The following is a 23,660-nucleotide window of genomic DNA, read 5'->3' as shown; positions in this document are numbered from 1 at the left end:
TTTAGATTTTTTTCAGAGTGAACATGATAGTCATTAATTTTATTAGTCTAAAAAAATGACTGATTCTACTCTAAAGTCGTGCTAGAATTTGAAATTCTTTTAGCATATCCTGTCCGTCTGGGTCCCTCTGTATCAAGGGATTTCATTTTTAGACATTCCTTTCCAACCACTCCTGTGCGCCCTTTGGATGTAACAAGGAAAAAAGAATGTCTCTTCTGTTTAAAAAAAAAAAAAAATTATAAGAAACCTGATTGCAGAAATGAGTGCTTAAAATTTACGATAAGTAAACCAACATAATGAAATGTGGTTTTCAAATCTTCAGCTTAGAAGCTCATCTTTAAAGACTGAGAACTACATTTGTAAAGGAATCTAAGTCATGAACTTGAAAAGAATGTCTGCTTAAATGTATCACTTACTGACCACAGGAAAAACTTTATAAGCCTTAATATAGACTCTCAGCATTCAGAACCTGTAAAATGGAGTTATAATCTCTTACTTAGAAACTTCTGCAAAAACGCACCTATATTGCACAGCTAAATTTATTAATGGAGACAGGGAGATAATACTTTTTTTATGCTACTGGATATGACATGTATGCTCTATTCTAAACTAATATTTCCTACCTTTCCCAATGATGTCTTCAGTTCAAAACAAAACATAGAGTCTAAATTTTGTTAGATGCTTAAAAGCTGGCTCACTGTTTTTCTACCAGGTATTAGAATACTAGTTAGCTAAATGAGGTATAATTAAAAAATAGTCCTTCAAAGTAAAGAGTATAGTCTTCTGAAAATTTGTAACAAAGACTGCACAAAATGTTTATGTAAATAGTAAGAAACCCTGCAGCACCCACTAACTGATGCACAGGTAGATTATTGTATCATAGTCTGTCCAAGTAAAATATAGCTAAAATAAGTTCCCAGTGAAACATTTTACAATCAACTGATTTACATGCTACTTAGTTACAGCACATTTCCACTGTCTGACAGGCTCAGACTCTATTTGAAAAGGTCTAGTCCAATCATTGTCAAAAATTTACACATGATAATAGAGTGCAGCCACGGAACCACTAATACTGCTGCAAAACTCTTCATGTACCTTATCTGTAAGACCGCAAAAATGTCCACAAAAAACTAGATTTCTTCCGTTTCAGCAGGGAACAGACAATTATCTGTCATTGAATTCATCTACAAATAGAAAAAATAATGCACTGTATGTACATTATTAAGCAAAGTGGAATATTTATTGGGTCATTTTATCATGCAGAAAGTGAATTACCTAAGGTCTTAGCTCAATGTATATACAATTTAGCAAAGCTAAATGTAAGAAAATAGCAAGGACAATTTATTTCTATATAACAGAGCATATACTCCCAGTTTGCTGCTACTTCAAAGAGCACTTTTAGACTCATCTAACTTTCACAGGCTCTTTCAAGTGAAGTTCATGGAGACTAGTTATTCCACATAAGACAAAAGAAGAAAGAAGAAATAGAACCAAAGCAAAGCATTCTGTTAAAAAAAAAAAAAAAAGTAATAAAAGCTAACCACAGAATATGTCAGTTTTGGTTTGCAGACAACCCCTGAGATTATATAAACCAAAGCATTAAGACACCAAATAGTCAGAGGTAAATTACTAAGAGAATTACATTCATACATGGTGTCATAGCACTTATCTTTTAGAAGGTACTTTGTTACCATCCAGAAAGCTTAACTGCTTGGATTTTTTTCAGGAAATAGTCAATATAAGATGTTTCTAAAAAATTATTTTTTCCTTTTGAAAATGTATCTAATTTGAAGATAGTAGAATTACAATAAACTTTCAATCACGGAACTACTAATTATACTAGAAGAGCAATGAATGACTTTTAAGCCTATAGGTAATTACAAAAAAAAATTACGGAGGCTGAAATTTGTCAACAATAAGTTTAGTGTATCAAAAATAGCTTGGGCATATTTGCAGCTGCTAAATTGTTCCTTTATTTTCAAGTAAGTACGAAAGATCGACTGGTCCAAGCATTCTAAAGACATATCTTAATTTGAAGAGAATTCTCTGTGGTAACAAGCAATCCCTTTCCACTGCCATCTCCTGTTCTTAACTATCCAGCATGATAGTAGCCTTTGTGAAGCAAAACAGGCATACCAGGAAGAATAATTATTAACAGAATTCATTTCCCTCATCCCCTCGGTATTATCCCCCCTCTGCGTTATGACACTGAAGGCTAGAGTAACAGCAATGACATAGTGATCTGAATTTGGCACATAAGTTAACACTAAATACCTTATGATGGTTTTATCTACACAAGTATACCAGTACCAGTGTTTGCTGAGAAAGGCAACTAAGCTTTTGGTCGGCTTTAGCCCAGATGACTAGACTAAGTTCTATAACAATGAACCAAAACAGATGGAACTGGGTTCTACACATTCAACAACAGCTGTTTGAAAACTGAAACCTTGGTCCTGTTTTCTCTAATGAAAAGGCAAGACTTTTCCTAGAGGCTACACTAGATCTAAGTACTTTTATTTCTAAAAATACCTCCCAAATAAAACCAACCAAAAGTCATTATTTTCACCATTACCAAGAGCTAGCTCTATTAAATTTATATCAACAAGTTAATCTGTCTTTATATAGGTAAGCTTTCCACAAACTAAAATCTAAACCTAACTTTTGTAGACAGGGGTTATGGCAGGAATTTGGTATTACAACTAAACCAGCCAGCTAAGGAGTGAACCTAAGAAAAAATCTATTACATATCCTTATTGACAGAATCACAGTTAGACGCTGGACTAAAACCCTAAATGGTCTATCTCTCAGCCCACGTAAAATTTCAGCTCAACAAGTTCACAAATAGAAACAGATAATAATGTTCGAATGTGTTACTAGTTTTAGGTAACTGAGTGATTACAGTAAGTCAAACATGGAAAAGAATAGCAAATACAAACCCCAGGGAAAAATGAGATTATGGTGATTTCCAAATGCAGTTTCTATAGATTAGGCAGAGGTAATCATTTTAAAAAGTGATTCATTCAGCTACCCAGACTCTGGCAAACAGGTCAGGAAGGAGCAAAGCTCTTAACAATCTGAAGAAATAAAGAAATTGTGGCCTTTGATGACTAGATGGGCATTTCAGTAAAATTTTTTAATGACTTTAATGATTATTTAAGAAAAAGCCCTTAAATAAATGCTACCAAGGCAGTAATATTTGACCATATGAACCAGACCAAATACCCTTTTAGTATATTAACCTCTGCCGTAAATGCTCTGCTTTTAACATTGCCACACGTACAATTTTGTCTAGAACTTCACGACACAAAAGTGTGCAAACATGAGTCTAAGATTGTGCTGAAATAGGGAAAGGCTAACACTGATGTGCAAAGTAAAAAAGAAAGATAACTTCTGCAACAGGTACTAAAACAAGGAAAAAACGAGTTAGGTCCTGCATGTGTCTCCACTTCATTGCTTCCATGTTTGAAAAAAGCAGCCTGTTCTTTTGCTAGGCCATGAGGCTGGAATCCACTTGGCATTCTGTGTTGAGAGGTCTAAGTTCAGTGGTGCTCTCAGCAGCAGCCGGGAGGTGTGATTCTGAGGCTGGGTGACCTGTGCTTTCAGAGAAGCAGGAAAGGGCCCTCTAGGTGTGCTGCAGTCTCTCAGAAAGAGTTCATCAAAGTAGCGAGCAACGAAAGAAACTGGTCTTCTTTGATCGGTTTTCTGTTATTTTCACTGGTCCACCTGCTCCTGCTGAATTGCTGTCATTCTAAAAAATAGAAGATAAAGTTACCAAGGAAATAAAAGTTTCATGGTTTGACCTCAGTTACCTAAAAAATAAAAATAACTAACCACACCATGTGAAATGTGTATTCTAGTGACATGTGTATTCACTAGAGTATTTTATTAGAACGGGAACTAGTTAAGCACCAATGTTGTCTTTTTATTTGGAAATGGTGAATTAAAAGGAGGAAAATGCCCTTACAACAGCAGCTTTTATATCAATAATGTATTAGATAGGAAGCTTCTATTTCCAGTTCCAATAGAGTGCAAAGTTTCAAAGGTAATGATGGAAACAATGTTAAGATACTGGCATAGGCAATTCTGTTAGAGGTAAGAAGAGCTAGTAGTATAAGGTATGCAATTATACTCAGGACTCAGCATAAAACAAACTTTCAAGGTTGTCTTAATGATTTCAAATTTAAGCACACTTTAGCAACTTCAAAAGCATAGCTACATAGATATAAATATCTGTCACATGAAAACTGAACTGGATAATTTTATGGCAAAAATCGAATTTGTGCCATTACTGTTTTTATTATTCTGGTCAAAACTCAATTTCAAGATCACTTAAACAGCCAGATGAAAGATATGAAACAGCTGCAGTTCAGAAATAAGAATCCTAAACAAATAGAACTAAGAATCAGAGTTCAACCAAATGAGTATCTGAGTCAGGGAAAAAAATGAGTTTAATGTGAATATCTTATAATTAGACCTATCCTTTTCATCAAATGCCAAATAGAGAGCATAATGGAAATAAAAATTATAAGTGATACAAACCATTTTTCTGTTGAGTTTTGTCATTATATCTCGTGCAAGTGTAAAAAATGCCTATAGGTAAAACAAAACATTTTCATTATTATATATTCACTATATATATATATATATATATATATTCCCCCCACCTCAGAGATGGGGTCTTGCTATGTTGCCCTGGCTGGATTGGAACTCCTGGGCTCAAGCAATCCTCCCACCTTAGTCTCTCCTGAGTAGCTAGGACTGCAGGTGTGAGCCACGATGCCTGACTTATTTTAAAACAGAAATACAGAATTTTTCATTATTTCACTATAAATATACCACTTTAAAGTTTTAACATTAAGAAAGTAACAATTGTAATCATAGTATGCATGTGTTTACTCTTTTGAGATTGTATCATAAACATTTTCTAATGTTATCAAACTATCATTCATTCATCAAACATTTTCTTCATGTGACATAATATCTCTCACAATAACACCCTTGTTGAATCACGAGTAACTTCCTCAGTACACCAAAAACAGGACAGAAGCTCTGTCTAAGCTACCTAACTTCCCTAGAGCAGGGCACAGTGCTGATCTAGGAGATGCTAAATATCTAGTTTAATGAGTGAATCATTATGTATTACCCTATAGCTCTAAAATATGTCTTCACAAAAAACTCTACTTTTTATTTCTGACCTTTTCTTTCAAATTGCTCTCACTGTTATAGCTGAATATGTATAATTTTCCGTGTCTTAACACTTCAAAATCCCAACAGTTGCTGGAGCTCTCGGCTAAACTCCCCACTGTGGAAGTCAGTTCAAATAGAAGCAGGGCAAATCTGATTAATCTTAGTGATTAATTTATCCATAATGTCTCTTGATACAAACCAAGCATTTTTTAAACCCATCATCTCTTTTTCTATGAAGCCAAGAACTATTAAAGATTCTCCATTTGTCCCCATGCTAAACCCACTGTTAAATCAGCCTCTGTTCCCAACACTCCTGATCCCCAAAAACTGTTCACGACAAGGATTATTTCCAATCTAATCAAATAAATATGACAACTACTATTATTACTCATTGTCAGTGTCTCACTGTCAAACTCGTCACCTATGAGTCTAACTACACTGATTTAAAGCTCTGGTAAAATTTGTTACCATCTGTATGCCTGGCTAGAATAAGCAGCTCAGGCAACTCCCAGTTCAGGGAGCTCTATCCATACTGTTGCAAATTATAGGATTTCATTCCTTTTTATTGCTAAATAGTATTCCATTGCATATACATACCACATTATTATTTATTTATTTTTTTTTTAGACGGAGTCTCGCTCTGTTGCCCAGGCTGGGTGCAGTGGCACAATCTCCGCTCATGGCAAGCTCCGCCTCCCGGGTTCACACCATTCTCCTGCCTCAGCCTCCCGAGTAGCTTGGACTACAGGTGCCCACCACCATGCCCGGCTAATTTTTTGTATTTTTAGTAGAGACGGGGTTTCACCGTGTTAGCCAGGATGGTCTCGATCTCCCGACCTCGTGATCTGCCCACCTCGGCCTCCCAAGGTGCTGGGATTAAAGGCGTGAGCCACCGCGCCTGGCCCATACCACATTTTCTTTATCCGTTCATCCACTGATGGACACTTAGGTTGATATACTGATTTCTGTCTTTTGGGTAAATATCCAGTAGTGAGACTGCTAGATCATATGGCAGTTCTATTTTTAGTTTTTTGATTGTTCTCCATAGTGGCTGTACTAATTTACATTCCTACCCACAATATATGAGGGTTCCCCTTTCTCTACATCCTTTCCAGCATTTGTTATTGCCTATCTCTTTGATAAAAGCCATTTTAATTGGGGTGAGATGATAGCTCACTGTAGTTTTGATATGCATTGCCCCGGTGACTAGTGATGTCGCCATTTTTTCATATACCTGTTGGCCATTTGTTTGTCCTCTTTTGAGAAATGTCTATTCAGATCTTTTGCCCATTTTTAACTTGGATTATTTCTGATGGCGGGAAATTATTTTGTAGCAAGCAGAGGGAAGCATTTTTCTGCTTATCTAAGCTTGTGTAAATAAATCAGTAGAGGCTTCCTGTTTCCTAACACCCATCGGCCAACCTAAACAAATAACTGTTATATTATTTAAAACAAAAAAAAAGTTCTGATCAGTGTCCACTGGCTAATAAAGTCATGTAGGTCTCGATTTTTAACCATCATGTTATGATGAACAATGAGTAACCTAGGAAATTAAATGTTTATGAGACTATCAGTATGATTAATTACATGTATTAATACATATCACATGTAAATTACAGTAAATTACATGTATTATTTTTATGATCAGTTGAAAAAATGTTTTTTAAAAAAGAAAATATCAACAGTTCTCTTGGTGAAGAAAACCTATATTTTTTTTTTTTTTTTTTTTTTTACACTTTAAGTTCTGGTATACATGTGCAGAATGTGCAGGTTTGTTACATAGGTATACACGTGCCATGGTGGTTTGCTGCACCCATCAACTGGTCATCTACGTTAGGTATTGAAGAAAACGTATTCTCCTAAGACTTTAGATGGTTTGGTTTTCCTTAACAGCTATCTTAATGAAAATTTATTAACGCTACTCCCTGATAAACACACTTTCTTATTTCTACTAAATGCCACTGTTACAATTTATTGTGCTTAATCTACCTCAAATGTGTACACTAAAGGAATGTGTCCTATAAACTAACAGCTTAATTTTCTCTTGAGAGAGTACAGCCTTGAAAGTGATTTAACTCTTCTGCTGCAGGCATACAGAATGACATGAATGAGCACAGGACACTGGTTGGTCTTCTAGTCAAGGATTTCCAGCTGCCCAAACAAAGGGCAAAACTGAACTTCCACATTCTATTCTGTGAATCTTAACTGTGCAATCTAATTAACCCACGTGGAGGCTACATGCTAGAAATTCAACAACCAGTGTCTGCGTAAAAATCAGAAGCAGCCAGTTGTGGTGGCTCACGCCTGTAATCCCAGCACTTTGGGAGGCCAAGGCGAGTGGATCACGAGGTCAAGAGATCGAGACCATCCTGGCCAACATGATGAAACCCTGTTTCTACTAAAAATACAAAAATTAGCTGGGTGTGGTTGTGCACACCTGTAGTACCAGCTACTCAGGAGGCTGACACAGGAGAATCGCTTGAACCTGGGAGACAGAGGTTGCAGTGAGCTGAGATCATGCCACTGCATTGCAGCCTAGCAACAGAGCGAGACACCATCTCAAAAAAAAAAAAAAAAAAAAAAATTAGAAGCACAAAAGCCTACAAAGTGGAGTTGGGTCAACAAAAGGCATTCACTAGGTCAGAAAATACCAAAGCTTTGAGAGCTGCTTGAACACAGGCCCCTAAGCACCTGTGCTGCTCTGTAACAAGTCACCAAACGTTTCCTTCTTACCTCTTCTACATTTGCACTGGATTTTGCGCTTGTCTCCAAGAATTTAATCCCATAGTCAATTGCTAGCTGAAAGGCAAACAGAAATATTTAAATTTAGCAAAAGATGCTTGAACATATAATGCATTTATATTTCTTAGGTTTTTCAAAGTCTCAAAGGTAGGGTATCTATTTCAGAACTCCTGTGGTTCTCAAATTTCTTTGTTTTCTTCTACTGTATTCGGAATTTAATAATTTAACTTAATCATCATAAGAAAGATGGCACAACTTCCATTTAAAACATAATTTAAGGCCGGGCGTGGTGGCTCACGCACTTTGGGAGGCCGAGGCAGGTGGATCACGAGGTCAAGAGATCGAGACCCTCCTGGCTAACACGATGAAACCCCGTCTCTACTGAAAACATAAAAAATTAGACAGGCGTGGTGGCACGCGCCTGTAGTCCCAGCTACTCGGGAGGCTGAGGCAGGAGAATTGCTTGAATCCAGGAGGCGGAGGTTGGAGCGAGTGGAGATCACGTCACTGCACTCCAGCCCGGGTGACAGAGCAAGACTCTGTCTCAAAATAAATAAATAAATAAAATAAAATAATAATAATAATTTAAGTACTTCTCTTTTTTTCTTTTTTTGTACTTTTAGTTCTCTAATATAGGATAAATATCTCCTGAGGTAGGAGAATAGGGTCTGTTGGCAGGGAACCTAAAACCAATTCATACTGACTTCCTATAACTAAATCAAAAGAAAAACCCCAGTCTTCCACGCCCAAGTAACACAAGTACAGGGGTTATTCCCTTTGCATCCTCCTCCCGTTTTCTGACTCACAGATTAAAAATGGAAAGTACCTCTGATTGGTTCTCTCCCACAACCAATCAGACGTCTGCGCAGGGCATAACTTTGTAACTTCATTTCATCCTCTGATTGGTCACCTTCTGCAACCAATCAGACTGGTCATGGGCCACTACTTCATTTATGTAGGGTGTGAACGAAGTAACCCATGGGAAATTTCTAGAGGGTATTTAAACCTCAGAAAATTCTGTAACCAGTGCTCAAGCTGCTTGCTCAAGCCCACTCCCACTCTGTGGAGTATACTTTCATTGCGATAATTCTGTGCTTTTTTTGTCTTCATTCTTTCATTGTTTTGTTTGTGCGTTTTGTCCAGTTCTTTGCTCAAAATGCCAAGAACCTGGATGACTTTGTAGTCAAGATCCTCCACTGGTAAAACTACCATTAGCCTGGGATTCATTCACTCCTTTTATCTGCTCCCAAAGTATAATTCTCCAACTTTACTATACTGACCGGGCGCAGTGGCTCGCGCCAGTAATCCCAGCACTTTGGGAGGTCGAGGCGGGCGGATCACCTGAGGTCAGGAGGTAGAGACCAGGATGGCACATGGCGAAACCCGGTCTCTACTAAAAATACAAAAATTAGCCAGGTGTGGCGGCGGGCGTCTATAATCCCAGCTACTTGGGAGGCTGAGACAAGAGAATCGCTTGAACCAGGGAGCTGGAGGTTGTAGTGGGCCCAGATCGTGCAATTGCATTCCAGCCTGGATGACAAGAGTGAAACTCCGTCTCAAATAAAAAACAAAAAACTATACTGACTTTTAATTACCCTTGTTTTTTTTTTTTGAGACAGAGTGTCACTCTGTTGCCCAGGCTGGAGTGCAGTGGCACTCTCTCAGCTCACTGCAACCTCCGCCTCCCGGGTTCAAGCGATTCTTCTGCCTCAGCCTCCTGAGTAGCGGGGATTACAGGTGCGTGCCACCATGCCCAGCTAATTTTTGTATTTTTAGTAGAGACAGGGTTTCACCATGTTGGTCAGGCTGGTTTTGAACTCCTGACCTCGTGATCCGCCCACCTTGGCCTCTCAAAGTGCTGGGATTACAGGTGTGAGCCATCGTGCCAGGCCTTAATTACTTTTAATAAATGAGTCCAGAACTGAACAAAAATTTAAATACTAAAGTATTCAAGCTTTGATTTCTATTAAGACAAACTGAACTCTCATATATTCCTCAAAAAGTTCTTAGTTTATTTACAATGCTAAAATTAAGTAAATGTTTTTAGGGGAAAAAAGTCTTTAGCAAAAGTTCACAGTCAAATTGAAAAACAAAATGTGGCCAGGCATGGTGGCTCACACCTGTAACCCCAGCACTTTGGGAGGCCGAGGCAGGTGGACTGCTTGAGGCCGGGAGTTCAAGACGAGCCTGGCCAGCATGGCAAAACCCCGTTTCTACTAAAAATACAAAAACTAGCCAGGTGTGGTGGCACATACCTATAATCCCAGCTTCTTGGAGGCTGAGGCATAAGAATTGCTTGAACCCAGGAGGCAGAGGTTGCAGTGAACTGAGAATACACCACTGCACTCCAGCCTGGGAGACAGAGCAAGACTCTGTCTCAAAAAAAAAAAAACCAAAAAAAAAAAAAAAAAGAAAAAAGAAAATTCAATTTGCATATATAATTTTTTTAAAGGCTAAAGCAAAATTCCAAGACTTAAAAAGTGAAGCTTCTAAGTCAATTTAGAATCTGCCACAGAAGTAAATATGTGCACAAAATATCCTTTTGCTTTACAGGAGGACACAAAAGAGAGAAATGCCCATAAACAACATATAAATGACATCCATAGCTTGATCAATTACAAGGAATTTATCCATAAAACCTAAAGCTAATGTATAGTAAAATATTCTTAGGGGAAAAAATGAATTGGAAAATGATTCCTGTTGAAACTTCACCTACCCTGTAACTTTTTTTAAAAAAAGAATGAATTACTTTAGCTTCAAAACTGGGCATTTTCACACAGATCTGGAAGAAACAGCCTGAACTCTAAGCTGCAGGAATCTGAGAAAGGACCAATTTGTATCTCCCAGAAAACATTAGCAAATTCTTTAGGAATGAGTCATGACCACACAGTATAGGGAGCTGGATCTCGAATACTAATTCACACCATTCAAGTATGGATTACATCTCTTTGTTGTTGATATCCAATTTAAAAGGATTAAAACACAGATTAAAAAAAAAACTTAAATCAATAATTAAACAATATGAAGAAAAGAAATGCTTAATGTGAGTAGAATCCAACCTTTATTCATTCCATTCACATTTACCTTCTCCCCTCTTTCTTTTGACACTTGTCTTTTGTCATTCATATCACATTTGTTACCCAGGATCATTCTTTCAACATCGGAAGAGGCATGCTGCAGGGAGAAAATAGCATGCTATAAAAACAGCCTGAGAAAAACCCATTACTTACTAGACAAATCCAACTTGTCAGAAACACATGAATTTAATAAGACAAATAATCTTTCACTCACACAAGGCCTAATTCAGAGAAAAGTTTAAAGATGGGAGGAGGGGCAAAGCTACAGCACAAGAGCCCTCACAGAGCCTGTGCAAACCTTCTTCCCGAGGTTTGGAAAGAAGGTGGAACACACACAAATAAAGCTTACGGTGATCTAATGACAAAATTTCCAAATATTTGGGTCAAAGAAGGACAAAAACTTGGTACTGAGTGAACCAGTGGAGAAGGCATTCTGGATTCTGAACTATTTTAAAAAGAAATTCATCTAAGTTAATAGAAACATGTACAAAATTGTATCAGTCAGATTTCTTTCTTAAGTGACAAAGACATTAAAAAATCTTAATACCAATTATCCTGGGATTAAAACAATCTTCAAATATCTAAGATGGAGAAAATGTCAGAAGGGTAAAAAGTTGCCAGGGTAAAGAGATACTGTTGCTAGCCAAACAGCATGGTGGGATAGAAGTTGGGAACCAGATGTTTTAATCCTGGCTCTTCTTTTTAAAGGCTGTATGAGCACAGGCAAATCATTTCTTTCTGGTCTGTTATTCATGTGTAAAATGTGATCTAGGATTAAATTATTTCCCATATCTGGCCCAAACTTAAAATCTTGTGACATTATTTCTCTGTTCCCCTATGCCCCAGTAGTCAGACTGGCAGCACCAGAGATTTATGGAGCTCTTCAGAGAGAGAAGGCCCAACCTGCCCATGCCCTGCTTCTAAGCAGCTCAGCTGCCTTGCAGAGACAGAGGAGCCTTTTAAAAGCACCCAGCAGGACTCTTCTCCAATGTCACCATTCTCTTTCCGCACATACCTCTTCAATGTTTCTGATCCAATTTTTAATATTGTCAAAGGATTTTTCATTTGTGATGTCATAGACCAGCATAATGCCCTGTAATGGGGAAAAAGACCTTTATTTAGTACTTTATATATTTAAAGTTATAGTATATAATGTCAATGTACTCCTACCCTCCAGAAACCTTTTGTTTGTCCATTTTTCCCTTTACAAAAGGATTCATAATAAATTTGAAAAGTACAGAGAAACAAAAATCAATAAATACATTATTCCACTGGTCTCACCATGTAAATAAAAACCCTGTTAACATTTTCACTGTTAACCTTTAATGAACTGGTGATTGTGGTAAAGGTGAGACACCCTTTCCACCTGGCCTAACATGAAAACAATCAGCACCAACTGGGGCTGAGTGTTCAGTCAAAACACAGATAACACTGGGAGTAAGAGTTCGTCACTTCCATTGTGCACTTGTTTATTCCAAGTAGAAACTATCTTGCTTCCTACTGTTCTACTAAGATTGAGACTACACTGATTTAAAATTATTTTTTATATATGTTGATCAAAAAATAGGTTGTCACTATTTATCTAAGTACATCACAGACACTTAAAATCCAATGTATTTGTTATACTGGTTTAATGAAAGGCATTCTCGTCATATTTTTAAAGACTCCATGTCTGATATATCTTTCTTTCTTTCTCTTTTCTTTTGAGACAGTCTCCCTCTGTCACCCAGGCTGGAGTGCAGGGGCACGATCTCCGCTCTCTGCAAGCTCTGCCTCCCAGGTTCACACCATTCTCCTGCCTCAGCCTCCCGAGTAGCTGGGACTACAGGTGCCCGCCACCTCGCCCGGCTAGTTTTTGTATTTTTAGTAGAGACGGGTTTCACCATATTAGCCAGGATAGTCTCGATCTCCTGACCTTGTGATCCGCCCACCTCAGTCTCCCAAAGTGCTGGGATTACAGGCGTGAGCCACCGCGCCCGGTCCATGTCTGGTATCTCTAAAAGGTTTACCTTCCAAATGTTTAAACTAACACCGGTATGCTATTGCAAAATCTATATCCCCAGACCACACTTCTGTACTAAGTGCTAGAACTACTCACCTGTCCATCTACTACACAAATATTTAGTGAGCACCTAATGTGTGCCTGATACTATACCAGATGCTACTAGCAATGAACAAGATAGAAAAGGTCTCTTCCTCTTGTAGATGGCTAGCAAAGACAACAGACAATGAACCAATATCTATACAACTAATCATAATTTTGACAATTGCTATGAAGATGCACGGGGAGCTCATATGCTAGGGATGTAATTGAATCTGGTTGAGGGGCTGGAGTGGGCAGGGGAGGCTTCCCTGAGGAAATGACATTAAAGCCAAAGCTGGGGATCTTAGTAGACATAAACTAGGCAAAGAACTAGGAGCTAGGGTGAAGAGGGGAAGCCCAGGTACCTGGCAAATGGCAGAAACATTGTAAATCTCTTACTGATGTTGAACCAGAGACCACTGGATTGAGTGAAAGAAAGTCAGCTCTGCAAGGCTGCACAGATCTAATGGGTGGAGGGCACAAGCTGAGGCTGAAGGGCTAGGCTGGGGTACTCGAGAGACCACTGTCTGGACATTGGCCAATAGATACCCCCTGTGATCACGGCAAACTCAACAAAGTAAAACATGAGGTTGTCTTGTCTCCTTTGAATCTTCTATTTGTCCCTGTATTACCATTTTGGTGAAAGTAATACAACCCAGTCAGCCAGTCCAAGCACACATGTGGGAGCTGTCTTCTTTGCTATAGCCAATCAGTCACTAAGTCCTGGAGACCCAATGTCCTAAATATTCCAGAATCTTACCTATCACACACACAGCCTTATTCAGATTCTCACAAATTAGTCTTTACCTGGATTCCCATCATCTTTAATTGATTTCCCTGATGAATTTCATTCTTTTTTTTTCTTTCTTGTTTTTTTTTAAGAGACGAGGTCTCGCTATGTTGCCCAGGCTGGCCTCAAACTTCTGAACTCAAGCAGTCCTCCCACCTCCGCCTCCTGAGCTGCTGAGATTCTGGGCATGAGCAACCACATCCAGCTTCCCTGCTTTCATTCTTAGCCTCCTCTAATCCACTTTCCATAAGGGCACTAGAACTATCACTTCATTGATCAAATCTCTTTAGCACCTCTCCATTACACTCAAATTTAAATTAAAATTCCTTAGTATGGTAGGGGGAAGTCCTTCCAGGTCTGGCTTCCAACTTTGTAAGTAAATATAAAATATAAACATAAATAAATATGTATCATATAAAACACACACATACATATAGACAAAGAATACAGGAAATTAAATGTTAACAGAATATATCTCTCAGAGTAGTGGGATTTTAGATGATTTCTTGGGATTTTCAAAGTTTCCTATAGTATATGTATCCTTTTTGCAACCAGAAAAACATACATTATTGTTTAAATGACAAACAACTTCTCTATCCTCCCTTCCTCTAGCCTCAAATACAAATGCTTCACTTCGGTTACATGCTGGAAAGGCGATTTTACAATTGTCTCAATGTAAATAATTTTATTTATAAAGGTCAGCCTGGGCGTGGTGGCTCACGCCTATAATCCCCAGCACTTTGGGAGGCCAAGGCAGGTGGATCACCTGAGGTCGGGAGTTCGAGACCAGCCTGGCCAACATGGTGAAACCCTGTCTCTATTAAAAATACAAAATTAGCTGAGCGTGGTGGTGCATGCCTGTAATCTCAGCTACTTGGGAGGCTGAGGCAGGAGAATCACTTGAACCTGGGAGGTGGAGGCTGCAGTGAGCTGAGATCGTGCCATTGCACTCCAGCCTGGGCAACAAGAGTGAAACTCTGTCTCAAAAAAAAAAAAAAAAAAAAAGGTCAAAGTAGAGAACTATACATTTTAAAATCATCAAAATGGGTAAATGTTCTATTATGTATATTTTACCACAATAAAAATAAATCAAAGTGGATTCTGCATAATTCCTGATGCAATGTGTTTGGCTGCCTACAATATTAAAATTACCCAAATTATTGCCCTAGCTCTACCATTCTTTGGACTGTGTGAACAACCCAGATCATACGTGCCATTTCATCATGAAGTTTCATTTCACTGGTTAGCACAGAAAGTGTGAACATGGTGTGGTGTTACGAACACAAGCTCTAGAGTCTGAGGCTCCTAACTCAGACTCCAGCACATATTAACTGGGAGATCCTGTAGACATTATTTTATTCCTCTCAGTCTCCATGACCTCATTTACAGAATGAGGACAATACTTCTTCCACGCTAGATCGTTTTGAGGATCTACTGAGATATGTGTAAACTACTTCACCTAGAGTCTGGGACATAGCTTGGACTCAACAAATGGCAGTTATCATTAATTTATATCTTTAGTTTCAATAGCAGAAATCATTCACCTATTTCTTATGTTTTTAAGCTAATAAGATTATGAATCAGTTAGAAATACAAATTCAAGTGTATCAGTTAAAACTTTATGTATCTAGTATATATCTACAAGAAGAACAGCTTCCTAAGAATTCAGAAGATGGTGTTGGTCTATGAGAAATGTTAATAATGTAATGATATGGTCCTGTTTTTCCCCAAAGCCCAAATGTCCATCAGGATCACTGCTATGCCTATGAATGCTGCTGATGTGTTTGAAGTGACATGGTGACAGACTCCAGTATAGTGCTTGTCAACATGCCACATACCTGAATCAACCAAACTAAACCTGCCATAACCACTACTTCCTGAAAATGGGGGCCCCGCAACCCACTGGAACAGATGACTTGAGAGATCCAAGACTCAGGCACAGCAGGATTTCCAGAAGATTTATCTAAGATGGTTTCTAGATCTAAAATATCCCACCGATTCACCCCTTTAGCAAGCATTTATTGAGCCTCTACTACGTGTCAGATACTGGCATTGTATACAGGAGAACAAAGACAGAAATCTCTACCTTCAAAATGTGGAAAATAATACTCTTTAGAATAGCAACAATTTCTAATTATCTGAAGTAATGTGAGGAAAGACTAGGCAGTAAATAAATTAAAAGACAATCCTCAAATCTAAATATATTATTTAATATATTTCCATGCCCTCTTTCTTCATACAATGGACTACAGCCAGACATTCAAGCGAAACATTTACTCTCATATTCTAAGTGCCCCTGCCCACCCTCCAGTGAAAATGAGCATGCAAATGGTGTCAGCACATCATTCCTAGCATGCAAAAAACTACTCAACAGAAAGGCATGTGTGTCTAAGATGCCTCTAATCAGAATTACCTGTAAACTATTCCAAATCATCCCTGTTATGATGTTCTTTTTATCCCTAAAATTCCTTCCTGGGGGAAACAAACAAACGACAAACAAATGTCTTCCTGGCACATATAATAAGCCCCTTCCCTTTGATTCCAGTCTAAGCAAAATAGAGAGTGGCTGGCAGCTATTTTTATTAAAACGATGACCCTTTACAATCTTAAAAGTATTATAGGGTGGAGTGTGCGGAACAAATACACATAAAATGGTTAGTGGTACACTTCAGCTTTAAAAAGAAATCCCTACTCTTCTTGTGGGGATGAGTTATGATGCTACTCCAACACTGGAGAGTGAGTGGTGGTGGAGGAGGAAGGGCAGCATGTCAGTGAGGGGATCTGTGGGTTCAGACCACATCTTCCTGGAGGCGTGGGGACAGCTATCACCCCTTCAGCTCTGTCACCCTAGCACCACTCCAGGAATACAAGAATCTTTTAAGCAATGAGTTGGGAATGATGGCAGCTGGTACCCTACAATCTACCAGTTGGGGTTCATGATCTCAGTTGTTCAACCGTCAGACTCTCTGAGCATACTGGATTTCATCATAGTTCAAGACTCCAACTTGTGCTTGGCTTAGGCCTAAACACCAGAGATAAAGCCGTGGTCTGAACCTGACATTCTAGGCATGGTTAAGCACAGCTCATGGAAGTAAGGCGGCTTCCAAGCTGCCTTACTCACCACTGTACTCCTAGCATCACACTGCCCAGAGCCAAAAAGCAATAAAAGTGCACTGAATAGATGAAACATCTTAGGATAGAACATAACAAGTGACAAAGTTATGACAGCAAGGAAAAATGCCTGGATTCAGCAAAGAACTTGGTAGTCAAGATTCACCAGATTCTTTCCGGCCAGCTGGCAGAATGTGGTCAGGGGGATGACAGAGACATGAGCCACAGCAGTGGATGTTGTGGAGGTGGTGAGGTAAGAGATAATGGTGGCAGGGCTGAATGACAAGAGAGTATAAGAAAGGAATACTTAGTCATAGGGCTTGTGGTTTGCTAAGATTGCCATAAGGTATTAATAAAAGGAAAAATAATGAAAATATAGAATCATATCAGAATGTGTGGAGGAGTTCTAGAACATCTATAAGTTAATCACCTGATTATTGTGATGAAGACCACTGGCAAAGTATACAGTTGCTAAACACAACCAAAAAAACCCTTTAAATGTCTTGTTTCCCCATCATAAATTGTATTTTTCTCCATTGTACTAGACTCCAGCTTGAATCCTATAATCTTGGCAAACAAACATTCATGCTTTACTTCTACCTGAAGAGTTACAAAACCCTACAACACACTCACCATGGCTCCTCTGTAGTACGCTGTCGTGATTGTTCGGAATCTTTCCTGACCCGCTGTGTCCCTAAAATATGAAACAAAGGAGAGTGGTTTTTAAAGTCATCACCAGCATCACTGAGGAGAAACCCTGCTGTAGGAGATGTAATTCTGGTCTGCTCAGGGTGCAGTGGTCACAGGGGAAAGGAGAATGAGACACAAAGGGAGCCCTCTGCACATCTGCAAGCTGGAGGCGGTGGTAGCCACAGGAGCCTGTCAAGAGCTCACAATGACCTGGGTGAAAAACCCAGACCTTGAAAAAAACAGCAACAGAAAAATAGACAGAAAAATCCTCCTAGGAACTGGCGTGTTATATTAGTCGAACACACGTGGGAGGGAATAGAGAATAATTCTAAATTCTTGGACTCCCGGAGGTAGTTATAATCCTTTTTGTAAGTGCTTAATGATTAAAGCACTTTGCTTTCTTGCCTGAATGTCTGATTTCTGTATAAAGCAAGCAGTTGAGCTGGACTTATTACTGTGTACATTCTGCTCAGCAGAGCACAATAAAATAGATCTCCTTAAGAACTCGTTCAGCTATGGAGCCCATGATTTCATGGGGACCTGGAGTTCAACACATAAATTTTGACAATGTTTTCAAAGACTTTTAAACATAAACAACATGTCAAAACTCTATAAACTTTCACATATTTTTGCTTTTTAGCTGATGGCATACCATTAAAATGCATTCTGAAAAATACAAGAGTTTCTGATTTCATTTATAGAAGCAATCCTATAAAGGAAGTTAAATTTCCTTGATACTTGAGAAAATCAATATTCTCAAATTTTCCACTTCCAGCCAGAGCTAATTCATTCCCTGTGCTACTAAGACAATTTAATTGCAGGACAGAAAGCAGCATTTGTCGAAATAGACTAGAAATCTAGTATATATCAAATCCTAATAAAATATGAAGGCCCAGGGGAATATCATAAGTTAAAAAGCAATAAATACCTCAACGTAGACATATACCTTACAAAATACTTTCACACTGCACTCACGTGATGTCTACTACAGCCCAGTAGGGTGGGCTACTGGGTGGGGGTATTACCAGTATCCAAGTTCTGCAGATGAGAAAACAAGCTCAGAGGAACTATGGCCCGAGCTCTGCCACTAAAGAGCTCATACTATTTGTTTATTTATTTGTTTGTTTTTGAGACGGAGTCTCGCTCTGTTGCCCAGGCTGGAGTGCAGTGGCACGATCTTGGCTCACTGCAACCTCTGCCTCCCGGGTTCAAGCAATTCTCCTGCCTCAGTCTCCCGAGTAGCTGGGACTACAGGCGCCTGCCACCACACCCAGCTAATTTTTGTATTTTTAGTAGAGACGGGGTTTCACCATATTGGCCAGGATGGTCTCCAACTCCTGACCTTGTGATCTACCCGCCTCGGTCTCCCAAGGTGCTGGGATTACAGGTGTGAGCCACCGCGCCCAGCCCAGCTCAAACTCTTGAAGGAGACAAGCATCTTAGGTCTCAGCTGTTCAGCTCTGGGTCAGGCCTCACACAAAAGCTATCTTATCTTGTCATTCTCTTTGATCAGCATTAGATACATGGGGCACTTGTTTGATGCACAGCTAACAAATCATGGGGAAATGGAAGCCAAGCACTTTTGGGTAGACTAACGATATTTTCTTGATTTGAACACACTGCTGACCTAGAACCCGCTTTGCAGTGAGGATGGAAGAAAAACATTACCACTCTAAATGTAAGTTGTGAGGACTGAATGGAGACAATTTTGTTGCTGAGAGTAATGAGAGATTGTGCCATGATGTTGTGGCTACTCTCTATTAAGTTATAATTAGCTGATCACACACAGGCTCCTAGAAACACTTATGATCAGGACTACACAGCACAGAGTCAGAAATTCTCTGAGAAACCCAAGGAGGGGATCATGAGAAAAGATGTAATTTTTTAAATCTGTAAAATATTTGGCATCTTGTTCAATACCAATGGATGGAAAGGGCAGCCTATAGTAACCTTCATAACATTTTCCAATGAAGTACACTGGAAACCACTAGGAAGCTAATCACTACGTTACAGGGCAGTTGAGTAGTTGTCCCAGCTTCATCACATATGCCCTCAGGTGGACCTAATCACTCTCAGTCCCTGTTTCCTTCTCTATAAAAGAAGGGCTGGGGGATATTCTTCTTCTATCCCAGTTCTGAGATTCAAAAAAGAAATAGAGCCTAAGGCAAAAGCTAATATGTATAACTTTACTCTTTAGCCCTGCCTCATTCTTAGTCAGTGCTGCTCTGAATTCTACGTTTTGTCTACTGCTGTCATCATTACACATTAGATCTGCAAACATCACCAAAAACCTCCCCAAAGCTCCAAATCTATATGGCTCCATGCAAGGCACTGAACTGAAAGAAATTAAACCAGCTTCTAGGAGGTTAAAAAAAAAATCTAAGAAGAGCTTCTGAGTTCATGTCAAAAATATTCAATCTAGCAATCTGGAGGAACCATATTTATTCATTGTAGTTGGACAGATTCTTCAGGAGTTTATGAACCAGAGTTGGGTAATCATAAGATCTTTGCCTTGTATATTGCAACATTAGAGTTGGGAAACATCCTAAGGACTGATAGTTTGTGTTCCTCCAACATTTATATGTTGAAGCCTAATCCTCAATGTGATGGTATTTAGATAGGGGAACTTTGGGAGGTAATTAGGTCATGAGGGTGGAGCCCTTGTGAAAGGGATTAGTGCTCTTCTAAGAGACACCAGAGAGATGATCTCTCTCTGGGCCATGTGAGGATACAAGTGAGATAGCTGTCTACAAATCAGGAAGCAAGCCTTCACTAGACGCTGGATCTACTGGCACCCTGATCTTGGATTTCCCAGCCTCCAGAACTGTGAGAAATAAATGTTTATTGTTTAAGACACCCATCTATGGTATTTTTGTTATAGTAGCTGTGATAGTGTGATACAGTAAGAAACACATACAATAAGAAACATATTTGGTCTCTGCTCCTGATTCTTGGCACACAGATAGTAAAATTCTTGGACTCTCCAACAAAGTGTTTAAGTTCTTTTTGTGTGCTAATGAAATAACTGGTGGCTGGGGCTCCTGTCCAGCCCCAGGATAGGAGGCTGGTTGCCAGGAGAACCAACCAACTAATAGGTGGGCTGGAACTTCAGTCCTACCACCCAACCTCTGGAGAAGAGAGAGGGGCTAAAGGTTGACTTAATCACCAATGGCCCACGATGTAATCAAGCACGGCTACATAAGGAAGCTTCCATAAAAATCCAAAGGACTGGGTTTGGAGAGTTTCAGGATAGTGAGACACGTGGAGGTGCTGGATGTGCTTGGAAGGTAGATGCCCCCTCCCACAAGGAAGGAAGTGTGGAAGTTCCTCACCCCTTCCCACAGGCCTTGCCCTGTGCATCTCTTCCATCTGGCTGTTCATCTGTATTCCTTGCAATAATAAATGGGTAAACACAAATAAAGTGTTTCCCTGAGTTCTGTAAGCTGCTCTAGTAAATTAAAGGAATCAGAGGAGGGATCATCAGAATCCCAATTTATAGCCAGTCAGTCAGAAGTAGAGGTGACAACCTACTACAACTGAGTATCCCTTATCTGAAAATCCAAAATCTAAAATGCTCCCAAATCCAAAACTTTTTGAGTGCTGACATGATGCCACAGTGGAATATTCCACACCTGAGCTCATGTGATGGGTCACAGTCAAAATGTAGGCATACAACACAGTTTATTCAAAAAATTTCATTGGCCAGGCGCAGTGGCTCACACCTGTAATCCCAGCACTTTGGGAGGCCAAGGCGAGTGGATTACCTGAGGTCAGGAGTTCAAGACCATCTGGCTACCATGTAGAAACCCCGTTTCTACTAAAAATACAAAAAAATAGCAGGGCATGGTGGCGCATGCCTGTAATCCCAGCCACTCAGGAGGCTGAGGCAGGAGAATCACTTGAATCCGGGAGGTGGACATTGCAGTGAGCTGAGATCATGCCATTGCACCCCAGCTTGGGCAACAAGAGCGAAACTCCATCTCAAAAAAAAAAAAATTAAAATATTGTATAAAGTTATGTTCAGCTTCATGTGTATCAGCTGTATATGAAACATGAATGAATTTCGTGTTTAGACTTGAGTCCCATCCCCAAGATATCTCATTATGTATATGCAAATATTCCAAAATCCAAGAAAATCCAAAATCGGAAACACTTCTGTTCCCAAGCATTTTGGATAAGGGATACTTAACCTGTACTTGCAACTGGCAGCTGAAGTGGGGACACTGCGGGACCCAGCCCTCAACCTGTGGGATCTGACGCTATCTCCAGGTAGACAGTATCAGAATTGACTTAAATTATAGGACAACCCAGAAAGAAAAAGAAGATTAAAAAGTATAGGACACCCAATTGGCATCGGCTGGAGAATTACCTGGTGTTGGTAGGGGAAACCCCCTGACATCTGGTGTCAGAAGTACTGTGCTATGTATGAGCAAAAAAGTGTGTTTAAAAATATCTTACAGAGCAGCCTGAACTATGACATAATTTTTTTCTTTTTTTTCTCAGTCTTCATTTTTCTACTTAATAAGAAATATGCAAATAAATCATAAAATATCATAGCTGGAGGGGAACCTCCAGTGTCATCAATCCAACCAATTTACAAGTGAGGAAAAGGTGAGACCGAGAAGGGAAATAACGGGCCCAAAGCCGTCAATGTGGAGGCATCATGGCTAGAACCTAGATCTGTACTTCCTGCCAAAGGTTCCTACGATGTGATTACTTTGTCTTACCAGATTTCAAAGCTACAACAACTGTGACGAAGAAGTAATCTGCATTCCTTAGAATTTAGTTTCCTCCCCTCAAAAATTGTAGTTTTGGAAAGATGAGCTATGGGATCTCTTCTGGCTCCAACAGTTAGTACCCTTTCTCACCTTCCCAGCTCTTGGTGGAGATACCTTTGAAGGATTCCCAATACTTACTTATTTCCCCTTGCTTCTGATAAAGAAAAGATGTTTTAGCTATCACAAGATGACTGTAACTTATTACAATTCACATTTAATTCCTACTTTCAATTCCTAATTAAAGCAGAAACTGTGTGTGTGTGTTTACTTACCATATCTGAAGCTTAATTTTCTTTCCATCTAGTTCTATCGTTCTGATTTTAAAATCAATTCCTGCCAGAAAAACAAAGAAAGATATGTTAAGTTTCTTCAGATGTAATCCAAGTCTCATTAGGAAGAGGACAAAGATTTCTATTGAAAAAAAGCTCTCCAACGCACTGGAAAATGTGAACACAGAGAGGGTGTGAATGGTATGTTTCCTCTGAATACAGGCTGGAGAAAGGAATGCTAATTACTCAGCAAAGAATTCCCACACATGTTAAATGCAACGTATTATATGCCTCATTATTCTGACACAAATGGATCACATCCTGCAAAGTTATATAATTTAGATAGATTGAGAACATGCCATATTTCCAACTTCCTGAAGTACATGTAAACAATGCTTCCTATCTACTCCTCAACCCCAATCCTTCCCTAAAGAAGGCTATGGGACCTCTTTAAAGAATATTCCTCCATCCTCTTCCATTTTTTTATTCAGATTTTGCAATTGACTATGGAAAAAAATCTGCATATTTGACAGTACGGGAGGGAAAGCCTGCATATCTATTTTAAACAGTTAGCAAGTATTTTATACACATTTTAATAAATGTTCCCCACAGATTACTTGCTAGAGCTGAAAACAGGCAGAATAGACTTTAGCCCTGACTGTACTCTAGAATTGCCTGGTACTATGATCTGAATGTCCTCTCCAAAACTCACGTTGAAATTAGATTGCCATTGTGGGATCTTAGAGATACTAAGTACTAAGAGGTGGGACCTTTCAGAGCTGATTCATATGGAGCCTGTAAGAATGGATTGTCCTTATCACAGGAGTGAGTTATCTTGAGAGTGGGTTTTTATAAAAGTGAGTCCTGCTCCTCCTACATTCTTTTCTGCACGAGCGTACTTCCCTTTCCAGTCTTCCAGCATGAGATAATGAA

General features: G+C 39.2%; 1 protein-coding gene across 1 annotated transcript in view; it reads right to left on the bottom strand.

Annotated features, from left to right (window-relative positions):
* Positions 1–332: 332 nt before the first annotated feature.
* Positions 333–23,660, bottom strand: part of RAB8B (RAB8B, member RAS oncogene family) — a 78,334-nt gene continuing 55,006 nt past the window's right edge. Inside the window, 7 exon segments of the mRNA NM_001257955.1 lie at positions 333–3,748; positions 4,540–4,590; positions 7,921–7,986; positions 11,014–11,103; positions 12,022–12,099; positions 17,624–17,684; positions 22,731–22,791. Of these exon segments, the coding sequence (NP_001244884.1) occupies positions 3,656–3,748; positions 4,540–4,590; positions 7,921–7,986; positions 11,014–11,103; positions 12,022–12,099; positions 17,624–17,684; positions 22,731–22,791 (500 nt within the window). The 3' untranslated portion in view covers positions 333–3,655.

Source organism: Macaca mulatta, chromosome 7 (assembly GCF_049350105.2).
Source record: "Macaca mulatta isolate MMU2019108-1 chromosome 7, T2T-MMU8v2.0, whole genome shotgun sequence".
Classification (NCBI taxonomy): Eukaryota; Metazoa; Chordata; class Mammalia; order Primates; family Cercopithecidae; genus Macaca; species Macaca mulatta.
This window is presented reverse-complemented; position numbering and strand designations above follow the sequence as displayed.